This window comes from Numenius arquata, chromosome 15 (assembly GCF_964106895.1).
Source record: "Numenius arquata chromosome 15, bNumArq3.hap1.1, whole genome shotgun sequence".
NCBI lineage: Eukaryota > Metazoa > Chordata > Aves > Charadriiformes > Scolopacidae > Numenius > Numenius arquata.
In genome coordinates, this window is record NC_133590.1 from 15960038 (window position 1) to 15972098 (window position 12061).

Here is a 12061-nt window from a genome sequence, read left to right on the forward strand (position 1 = left end):
CAATGAGGACTGCCCTGCGAGCACGGGTGTCAGAGGGCAGCAGGAGCCCTCTCTCCTTGTGTTAGACCAGGAGAAGCTCTGCCCTGGGCTCCAGGAGAACTTTCTCGTGGCTCCAGTGGCCCAGGTGAAGATGCCAAACCTGTTGGGACCTGTTTGGATCCCTTGTAGCTTTAGAGTTCACTCCATTGTGTCTAGTTGGAAATCCTTGGTCTCTTTTTTTTTCAGGAGAAGGAAATAGCTTTTAGAAAAGTTCATATTTTAGCTTTGAAAGAAATAAAACATTTCATAATCAGCAAAAAGACTAAAAAATAAATGTTTCTTATTCTGTATAACTTTATTCCAGTATGTTAAAATTTCTGGGTATGAAACTTCTGTCTGCCTCTTCCCTTCTTTCTTCTCCACACTGAGATTATTTGTAGTACATAAATTCTTTTTTCTCTTGAAACAGTAGCAGCCACTGTTCTTTTGGAAGGTGAAAATGAAAATCTTGATGATTAATCAAGATAATGATAGGAGTAGGCTTTCAGGCTTGTGTTTTGATTGCATGCCTCCTGTGTTTTTCCCAGTCCTTAATTTTTTCTCTGGTTTAAAACAGTGAGTATAAGAAATGGCTTTTTCATGTAAGACTATGCAGAAGGTTGGAAAATGACCCTCCGCGCTGAAGTGTATGTGCACAAATGCATTACCTTTGCTATTAATATCTTCCCATATTCTTAACGTACAATGGATTGTTTCCTTTTAAATAAACATGCAGAAAACAGTAAAACAAATACAGGAAGTTTTAAACTATTAAGGAGATGGTGAGAGAACTATAATTCCAGTAGGCTGTGTGGGATGGGGGGGTCATGCTCAGCCCTTGTTTCCAAAACCCCTGTTAAGGGTGTGACTGTGATGGCAACTGTTAATTGCCCTAGTTGCTGTATTAGAAGTGATACACTGACCTTGACACTTCGGGATAGATGGGATGTTCCTAAACAGTCAACTCTGGTCTGTTCTGCTGACCTTGCTGCCATGGAGTTGATAATGATGGAGGTGGACACCTCTAACTTCTTCATTCTTATGATGATCCCCGATTGCTTTTGCCTTGACAAATACCGCTGATGTGATTTGGTAAGGATTTTGTTATGAGAAGGACATCAACTTACTGGATCGGGAAGAATGACTGTAGCAAGATGACTGAAATGAAGCAGCAAATTGCCAAACCAGGCCAGGTACCTGTGAAGTACTTCCCTCAAATTTAAATCCAGTGTTTCAAGCTTTCATTGAATTTTAATTCAAGACTTGAATCAATAACAAGCAGGTTTGAGAAGGCTGTGACACTCTCAAGAAGGACACTTAAAGCGTTCAGGACTGGTATTTCTTTCCTGTAATTAGGATGAAGAAGCAACTTCCCTGGCATTTATTGATCATCCTCTCAAACTCAACAAATTCCTCGTATTGCTTTTTGGCAAGTCACTGATATTATATAGCATCGTAGAAACAGGGCAGGTGCTTGAGAATTATAGCTCATGTGCTAGTTTCCTAGTGCAAATATGTCAGAATATCAAAGTGATGAGTTTTTAGGATATATTTATGAAGAATGGAAGTAAATGAACAAGTTGGTACTTGTACCTTGAGTGGGCTGGGCTGCCATCAGTGCTCTCCAAGTGAAACTACCCTCAAACTGCTTTGATCTTCTGGACACGGGATAAATGTGTCCAGAAATTCAGCTTTTACAGCTGAGAATCCCTATGATTTGTGCTACTAGGAAGTATAGTGCTTTTCAGGATACTCTCAGACAATAGACACTTATTTTTAGTTTTTGATGCCAGTATGTGGTTGTACCCTAGCCCAACACTGGAGCAAGACTGCATGAAAAACCTCGTATGGCATCTGGGTGGGTTCTTTAAATAACAATAACTTTCATGGTGTGAAAGAATTAAGTAGAGAATTTTCAAATTTACAGCAGTGGCTAGTCTAGAAATGGTAGAAATACAACCCTTTCTGGGTTTGAGAAATGGCAAGTGAAATAGGGGAAAATTGTAATGCAGTTTCATCCCTTTGCTTGTATTTACGTTATCAGGGAGCTCAGCAATTAATCCTGTCTGTTAATCTGAGAGGATCAAGAGACCCATTTTTTGGAGGAAACTGTGATGTCTCATTGATTAGTGCACTTGGGCACTCTTGGTTTAAAAAAAAAAAAAAAAAAATGAAGTTGCAGTATGCATGAGGACACATTAGGTTTAGCAGTTGAATATGTTATTTTTGCCTTGATTCTCAGTAAAAAAAAGAAAAAAATCATGAGGACTTCCATTTGAAGTTCAGCAACATGCTATAGCCTAATGGAAATACCCTGTTAAATCAGATGCGGGTGGTGGCAGAGGGGATTATCGTTAATATTTTGATATGGCACAGTAGGTTTATGGTGTTGCTAAAGCAGAGGGAAGGAAATAGGAAAACCTGTGGAGGGAGATCCATCAGCAATAGGGCTCTGGCTCCTTCCTGATGGGGAGGATTCATGTGCTTAATGACACTGAAGGGAAAACGTGAAAAGGTGACGTCTTTGGTCTCTTTGACCACAGCCTTCAGACAGAACTTGTCTTTAAGACAGTTTCTGGTATTCTGAACACTTGTGGTGGGTGCAAACACATCCACGGGCAGTACCGATGCATTTTTCCAGTGGGAATCTGTGGGTTTTAGGGGTTTAACACTGTACGTGCACTGTGAGATCTTTCAGGAGGACAGAGGAAAAGTTGGAAAGTGATGTTCACAAAGGTGTTTTGTGTTTTTCCTCCCCTTCCATTCAGTACCAGTGATTTTGGGCTTGGCGTTGAAGCGTTGGAAATGCTGTGAGGTTTGGTCTCATGAGTTGGCTTCTGGAAAATACAAACCTCTTGGGAGAACACGAAGCATGGAAATACTTTGCTGTGGATTTTTTTGAACCTTGTTGATCCTTTCTCTGCATTTTTTCATTTTTCCATTCCCCCATTATGGATATGAATTGGATTCTAGGGTCTCAGACCAAACTACAATGGAATTTTTTGAGGTGGGTTTAGGAGCAGTAGAACACAGAAAATAATTTTGAATTATTTACTGTGATGTGAAAGACCATTGATGTAAATTTAATTAAATTCTGTATTTAATCAAATGGGAGGTATGTTTTAGGACTGAAAATCTTGGCTGCAGCCAGGCTGTTAAACTGAATTACAGTGGGAAGCGCAAGAGGTGACGATCCTTATACGCGAGTCATCGAGCTAATGCTGGCTTTTGGGTTCATGGCACCTCGTTTAGGAGATAAGACTCACTGCTGCTCACTTTTGCATCCATGGCATCTCAACCCTAAGAAAGCAATTTGAGTGGCATATACGTGTTGTTCAGTGGGGTTGATGTGTCATTTAGGGCACCTTCGCCCTTCGGAGGAGGAGTGCGGTGCCACCGAGGCACGGGCCGTTGCGAAGTCACGGGAGCGCGGCTGGAAAATGAGGCTCCTCTGTACAGGATGTTAACTCATAAATCAAACTAATATTCCCACTGATAAATCATCCAGTGTGAAAACCTTTTGATACTCGTCTGTTATTAATGACAAAAAGGACTTAATTCCGTTGGCTAACAACAGTCTAGTGAGGTGCAGGCTTCCACACACTGCGCCTACGTTTTTATTTCGGTAGCAAGATTCCAAAGGACAGCAGGACAGGATTCATCTCTAAAAGCCCTATTTTAATTTTTTTCTACCTAATAAACTTGGAAATTATGAGATATTTTGGGACAGATTTGGAGGTATTACAGTGCGATGGGAGAGTGACGGTGGAGCTCATGCGGTCCCTGATCAAAATTCCTCAAATGATTCATTTACCGAAGCTGGAGGAAAAAAAAGGCAGAAGGCAGTTTATTTGGATTTATTAGATTTTTTGCTTTAAGCTGCCATTCATTTCTGGTTCTCACAGCTTCAACAAGGGCGCTGTGGGGAAGGTGGTGCTGAAAAAAATTTTGCCAGTGTTGGCAGGATGTGGGTGGGAGCAGGTTCCCAGTATCCACCAGTCTGCAGGAAAGGATGGCTCAGCATTTGGTAATTTCAAGTTGGCCAAGTTTAAAGGCCTTTTATTTGCATTTGAAAACTGTTGCAATTTAAATCTTGGATAAAATTTCACTTTATTTTAAAATAGCAGGAGGATATCGTTACCTTGGTCTTCTCTGGCTCATCTCAGTATCTGTAGGTAAATGGGGAAAAGGCCCGTTAGTGACTGGGTGGAGGATGGTGCGTGTTGTACGTGTGGCTTTGGGACCCAACCCAGTCGCATGTGTACATGGATGTATGTCACACAGCTTCATTCTTCTATAAAAATAAACCTTCTAAATATTGCTGTCCAATGCATATGATAAACAAGACTGAAAATACTGGTTGTACTCGCTCAAGGTTTTCATCTATAAAGCTTAGTTCGACTTGGGGGGGACTCATAGGGTTATTTATAGTTTTCTGTTGCTCACTGCATCCTGTGTTTTGTTATAATGAAAAAGCTGTCCTCTTACCGCTAAGCTGTTATATTCATGGAGTACATGGTACGAGGTTCAGTGCATCTCGTTTAGGGCTGTCACACAAATAAAAATGAAGAATGTATACTGGTTTTCCACATATGTAAACTTTGACGTTGCTTTTTTTACCAAGACTTCTGCAGCGAGGTGCTGCTCCGAAAAAAGCTCACCCTTCTCCCCTTGAGAAGGGAAAAGGAAGGAGGGAAAAGCTGGTTGAAAAGGAGAGTTTCTTTGTAATGTCAGCAAACATTTGATTATTTAGCAAAAAGCTGATTTGGATTATGGTCGAACTAAATAAACCACCAGGAACCTGCAGTTCTTTGCCTGGCACACTGTGCAGAACTTCTCCAACCTTTCTGCTGGTTGTTGCATGCCTGGAACCAAGGAATTGCGTAAGGGTTTCCCAAAAATTCAGAGATTTAAGTTTCCTTTTGCCTTGGTGGGTAAAACTGCCTACTTGATTTTTTTTTTTTCTTCCTTTCTTCTCACTGATTATATTACTTGCAGATGTGACTTTATTTCATAGCACTTAATTTAATGGAATTTTAAAAGAAATTTTCTTATTTTGAAGAAATGTAAGCTTTAAGTCATCGTGCGTAGATTTTCCTGTCCCCTGGTGCACCCCTAATCTGTTGTTATGTTCTTCCATCCTTTTCCGGGCTCCTTAACCACTTCTGTGTTCCATCTGATGCTCCATCGGCCTTGCAGCATCCTCCCTTTGCCACAGGTGGACGTAGGTGGGGTGGACTTCAGAGCGCTTTGGGGGATAGACTATAAACTTGGGGAAATCCTGGGGGAAATCAGTTTGTGCAATTGGCTGTGTGGAGGCTGCTGGTTCTGAATATTGCCATAAAAAGGGAATTTTTCAGGTGTAAGGCAAGTTTGCTGTAGGGTCTGAGCGGCTTTGAACACCAAGAAACCTTGTTGGTGTCTTGATGCAAGCAGGATGGTTGTTGATGGAGTTAACTTGTGCTGCCTTACAGTTTCTTGGGTTTCTTTCTTCACATTTTTGTCGAGTTTCACCTGAATGTAGCTCTTTGGAGCAAAGGCTTTTTTTACCCTGCTCGTACAGCACCGATGGATGAGGTCTGGACCCAGGGCTCGGTGTCTGGGTGGCTGCAGTGGACATACTTGTGGTGTCCTGTCCTGTTTCTCTCCCAATGATTGTACAAACCAAACTGTAAACACAACTCAAACATCCACTAAACATTCAGACTGTTTGTTTGGGTTTCTTTTTTTTAAGCCAAGATGAATTTGACAAGTATGTTATTGTTGGTCTCGTATAATATTGAGAAATGCTTGGCATCTGTTTCCAACTACATCCTATCAGTAATCGTAAAACCAGACTAGTAACAATGGGAATAAAAAATGTTTCCTTTACTAAGGAATGATTGCTTTTTTTCATCTGTTTTTCCAGCAGACATATTCTATTTGTGTTCTTGCAGTTATTTGCATAATGCTGCTGCTCCGAACCAGTGAATATACTTTGTTGTCACAATAATCCTTTTGAAATCAGTGTCAAAACACATCGGATGTGAGCTGATAAACCAACCATGAAACTGCTATTATTTCAGATTTTTGCTAAGGTCACTGTTCTGCTAGTTAACATGGGTTTTGAGACTCCGATTTAGATGCTGACTCCTTAGGATGGATTGGTTTAAGTTCGAGTTCTCAACGTAAAAGCCATAGTTGAGGGAACTTGAAGTATGCTGTTTTCTTGCCTTTTTTTAAAATTACTTTTGAAAACTGCTTGAAATACCTTGAGATGAGTGTTCCTTGGTAAAAATGCATGCAGTTAAAGAGGAGTTTTGTTTTTGTGAACAGGTGAATTCCAAAGCGGGTGAATCTCAGTGCAAGGAGAAGCGCGCGGTTCTGCTTTGCCCCGTGGGAAAACTCCAGATCTCTGGGTGTGAAACGGGCTTACACGAAATAAAACTCCCCAAAATGAGCGTGCTGCCAAGTGGGTAAGTTCATGCCCTATCAATCCTATGTTTATGTATGTGGGAGAGGAAAGAGATCGTCCTGAGGATGTAAGACAGGACTGCGTGTACTTGTTTTTACTTGCCATACTGGGAACCCAGTACTGGCTCCTGTGGGAGGCAGAAGCAGCCTCCAGTGCTTTTAAGGAGTGATGGCTCCAGAATGTGTTTCTTTTTCTGCTGCCTCAATAGTATTGGCAAAGAAATATTCTAAAATAAAACTATTTTTAATGTAGGTTTTGAAAGTACATCCTGCCCCCTAATTTCGGACACACGTGTGAATCTGTCACTGAGGAGTAAGACTTCCTCGTGTACTTTGTGAATTTTGCAGACCCGTCTCTAGATACTTATGTTCCAGCAGGCAGAACTGGGATTGAATAATTGTTTTAAATTACTGCATGCCACTTGTGGGAGCTTTGGTTGGTTTTCCATAGCTGTAATGTCTTCTGGAGTTCAGAACAGATGATAGACATGGAAGTGGAGATGATGTCTCGGGTACAGGACTGGTTGAGGAGGTATCAGTATGTTTTACTGTGGAATGGAAGTGCTGTTGGAGCTGCTAAAGTTCTGTCCAGGTCTTTGGTTGATGTTTTTTCCTTATTTGTGAGGAAATGCTGAGTGCCATCTTTAGAAGGAAAACTGAATTCTTTCAAAATTGCTAGACACCGAATTTCTTTGTCAAATTCCTCTGCCAAAATGGAAGTTACTAATACTACTTATTTAAGGCTGGTCTCTTCAACTTTTCTTTGGTAATAAAATTGCAGCCTTTGCCACAGCCCTTACAGCAGAGCTTTTTCTGACAAGACTCAAACAGGTTTGGCTTCCTTCTCTCCACGGTGTCCTCTTCTCCCCTGTTTTTTCACTTTTGACATTCTCCATTGATGTGTGGGGTTTCCCCTTTTCTGTTTTCCTATTTTATTATCCTTGTAATTTAAGTGTGTGGAAAAACGAATCGGGAATCTGAAGCACAACTTGTATTCTGGTTGAAATATGGTTTTGCCTGTAATTCAAACACCCTCAAGCTTCTGGATTTGACTGTTTTGCCAACTCTGGTGATATGGAGATAAGTATTTGAGTTTCTTCATGTGCTGATTTCAGTACTGGGGTTCTGCTGATGAGGAATGGAAATAGAGCAGTATTTAGGATGAGGCCGAAGACTGCCTTTGCAGAGCAGTGTCTGCCCGAAGAACAACTAAACAGATGAGGACTCTTCACCCTTGAGAAGAGGAAATGTCAATGGAATAGTAGGGAAAAGGTCTGTGCATTCTTTAAGGTGATGAATATGAGAAATTGCGTGGTGTTCTTTAGAATGCTGGACATAAAGGGAATTGCGTGACAACAGAAGCTGAAGACAGGCATGAAGTTATGGGTTGTAAAAAATACAGGCTCAAAGTGAAATGGCAGATTATTGGAAGAACATAATTTCAGGCTCTTAATTAGTAGAGGCCAAGAAGGTGGATGGGGAGGGATTATTATAGCGGGTGTGTTTGTGTAGCTCTCCTGGAGAAGTAAGAGCAAAGGTCTGTGTTTGAGGTCTGTCCTTAATGTTGAGGTGTTCTTCAGGCAGACATTGGGCAATCTGGATCCTTTTCCCAATCCTTTAATTTTTAGCTGATGTTGATCTTTCACTTTTTTTCAGTTGACTTAATTTCCTGGCCTCCCAGAAGTGTTGAGGCTTTAGTGGTGTCTTGGTAACACTTAAATCATGCAATCTGATAAATTATGTGCAAAAATTGTTACGTTATAGAATGGACTATTACTCAAGACTAGTTCACAAGTTAATGGTAAGCAGAATATTCTTACAATTTCTTTAAGAATTTACATCTGAAAAAAAGGTGGAAGGTGGGACTTGCTTTTGTCTTTACCGATTATAAAGTTCTAAAAAATTTTAAAGCCATCTGTAAATGTTTGTGCTGAAGTATAACATTTAATCTCTTCTGCTCATCACTAGTGAATAGTTGTTAAATCCAGCCTCATTATTTTTGACAGAATAAAATAAAACCAAAACAGCGCCCAGTGTTTCTCCTAACTGGCTAATAAACACCATGGTAAGAACTTTGGGTAGAAAAAAAAACATAAGAAACATAAAAATTGATTTTAATGGACCCCTGTCAGAAAGAACCATAATGAGTGCGAGTCTAGTAATAAATATTGGTATTCTGCTCCATGGTGCTTGGGACTCTTCATGTAGAATTGCATGTAACAATCAATATAGATTTTAGGGGTTTTTAACAACAAAAATAAGTAAACCTTTGAAATATATAAATACTTAAGACTTGCAATCTGTCAGACAAACCCGCTGGTTGGAGCAGAATCTGATAAGAGTGCCTGGTTAATGGCCTAATCGGTTTGTGGAGATCTCGCTCTATTTTACAGCTTGTAAAACGCTCTGCAATTAATCACCTGAGATTACAACCTCTTCTGTGATGGCTCACCTTAAAATTTAAGAACACAGACTATAACGTAGCCTAAAAGGAGAAGCAACAAAGTAAAATTCAGTTTTCAGTGTGCCTGAAAGAAATTGATCTATTAATGAGATGAAACTAATTGTAATAACCTCGAGTTATTCGGCTCCTTGTGAAGTTTAAAAGTCAAGGCATGTCACAGCAGAACGGCTTCTGTTTGGGGAGGAGGGAACTTTATTCATGCTCTTTAAATACATATGTGAACATATACATAAAATTTTGTGTGTATATATATATACATGAAGATTTTCAGCTAAACCTGATTGTGAAAGTTTTAATTAACTGAATGCTAACTGAAATTGTTTCTAACCATTTTGCAATCTCAGCGTGGCACTAACAACTGGCTGAGTTAAAACAGTAGCTTGAAATCACCTATTTCTATTTTAGTATTTAAATTGTGGATTAACTTATTTGTTTATCATTCAAGTTGGCGTTGTCAGTTAGCAAAGTGCTGTAGATAGAGACAGAGTAGATGATCTCAGTATCAGAATAGCTCTGGAATAATCAAATTCTTTGTTTGATCCTGTATTAGTTCAGGTGTGTAAAGTGGGGCAAAACGTTTATACCAAAGATGAAACTTGATTTTGTAAATTTGTCTGTTTCTAAGAACTTCAGATTCACAGTTCATATTGTCAAAAAAAGAACTAAAATTGTATATCTATCCCATTATATATTTGTATATATATATTTAATAGTCAGCTGTTGTAGTGGTTTTTTCAGTGTATACAAGTGTAAGGATTAGTTTTGGTCAAGAAGGTTCTCTTTCTTCCAATATTCCTCCCTGAAATATGGCAAATGCTTAACTCTCTTTGCTCATGTCCAAAAGAAACTCACTTTTGTACTGTTGCTGTACTTGTAAAGTGTCTTCAGCTGCTTTGAAGTTTCAGAATTGGGGGTTTTTTTTTCACTATTCTGGTGTTCCCACCCTGAGATGACTCTGTTTCGATAGGACTTGTCTTACCCCTGAGCTGGGGGGGTAAATCATCCGCTCGGTGAGCGAGGAGTTGCACTTGTGACTTGTGTTAACAGCAACAGAAACCATGCTTGTATTTTCCTGTGCTAAATACTTAACAGCAGCAAACACTTTGGGAACACGGGATGTGGTCTTGGCAATTTTTCCCAGTCTTGCAAAAATCCAAAGTCTTTCAGGAATTTCCATGCTCCCTCAGTGGAATCTCCCCAGGGCCCCCAGGTCCCTGCCTGGTCAGCAGGGGTTCTCTAGCCTAGATGTGTGCTAATCTGTAGGGAAATACAGTGACAACAGGAGTATTTTGGTTAAAAGAAAAAAATAAATGGCAGTAATATAACATGCCTTGAGGTAAACTGAGATATCTTCCAGTGTGTGGTTGGAAAATCCTGTCCTGCTGAGCACGGGTTGATGAACAGTGCGATGTAACTACATGCTTATGCGTGTGCAAGTGAAATGAAAGTTTAATTTGCCATCTATTTTAGTGGGCACAGGTCCCAGGTTGTGCTAATAGTGACATCCGCTGTGTCACTTCTAAGGATGTCACCATGAGAAGCTGTCGAGATTTTTCCCACGCAGCGGAGCTGGCTGGGATCTGTCACTGCAGTCCTTGGACGGGCCCAGCTCTGGGGTAAAATATGGGTGATTTGGGGACAGCCACCCCCTCGCTGTTTGTTGCTGTGAACTTTGAATTTGAGAGAAGTTCTTGGTGTTTCAGGCATGTTTATGAGAAGTGGGGTTGGGCAGGTTGACTTGCTTTGCCATCGCTTGAACAGTGAAAATGTGCCTTTTCCTGGTGTTGTAGGAATACCCCAGACTTCCCTTTACGCCCTCTTCAGAAGAGGGATTCTTCTGGAAGCGGTGTGATCCTATCTGCCCTCTGTATTTCTTGCAAGCTATTTGCAATTTTCTGTATAGTGTTTCATTTCCATGTATCTTGCTGAGAGATCAGAGGAGAAGGAGGAACAAGGAGTTTGGTCGTTCTTGTATTATTAATCTCCCTAAACCTTTATGGGGGAGTCTGCGGCTCGAGAAGGTTGCCAGGGTTTCAGTCAATCTCTCTCCACCAGTTTAACATGATCAGAAAATCCTCCAGAATCTCAGTTTAAACAGGTTTCTAGCTCTTACGGATTCAAAGAGAATCTCAGGCGTGTGAAAGTGCAGCGGACGGCACGCGGCAGCCTGGTAAGAGCCTAGAACAATAACTTGGAGAGGCGCAAACCTCTCTGTTCATCTCTGAGGTATTTAATCATCGCCAGCGATGATGGTTTAAATGTCAACTTTGCTAACTGTTTCATTCCTCATACTGTAAAATTTACGGTGAGTGATATCTCACTTTGATGCCGCAAGTGGGAGGCGTTTGGGAGGGTGCCACTCCTCCTGTTTTTCCAATAAGCATCAGCCAAGGCTAAGAAACTTTGTGGAGCTCAGGGGCCTACTAAAATCCGAGCGGAGGAGGTAGGTGTGTGACTGCTCTGCTTATCTCCTTTGAATAGATTTCTGGTTTACCTTGAGCATCTGATGGGACTTATGAGAAGTTTGCCCAGAGAAGCTGTGGCTGCCCCATCCCTGGAGGGGTTCAAGGCCAGGTTGGAGGGGGCTTGGAGCAACCTGGTCTGGTGGGAGGTGTACCTGCCCAGGGCAGGGGGGGGCACTGGGTTGATCTTTAAGGTCCCTTCCAACCCAAATGGTTTATGATTCTATGAGAACAGAGAGTTATTGGTGATGTAGCTTGGAAGAGGTGTCACTCTTCCCCCATTGAGTTCTTCCTTCAAATTGTTGTGTAACAGCAGAGATTTTATAATTAAAATGGTACAGGATAAAATCTGAATAAGACAAAGTACACATTTGTGATAAAGAATTTAATCAGTTTTGGGATGGTCTCTAAATGTAGAGTCAGGGGTAGGAAAAGGTGTCCTAGAGACCTGTTTGAAACTTAAGCTACTGGTAGTGTAGACTCTATAGACTCCAGGTCATTTCTTGAGGAAAGATGTGGTGGTTCTGGTGGAACCAAACCGCTGGGTTCTGTTCTTCTGCAAAGCCTGAAGTTTCCTCTGTTTAACATGGGCAACCATTATTTTTGTATAAATAAAGCTATATTACTGATTATTTCAAAGACCGACACCACTGTCCATGTGGAG

General features: G+C 40.8%; 1 protein-coding gene across 1 annotated transcript in view; it reads left to right on the forward strand.

Annotated features, from left to right (window-relative positions):
- MGMT (O-6-methylguanine-DNA methyltransferase) overlaps positions 1–12061 on the forward strand; it is a 150511-nt gene that overhangs the window by 16015 nt on the left and 122435 nt on the right. Inside the window, exon 3 of the mRNA XM_074159213.1 lies at positions 6334–6473. Within this exon, the coding sequence (XP_074015314.1) occupies positions 6334–6473 (140 nt within the window). The remainder of the gene's footprint in view (positions 1–6333; positions 6474–12061) is intronic.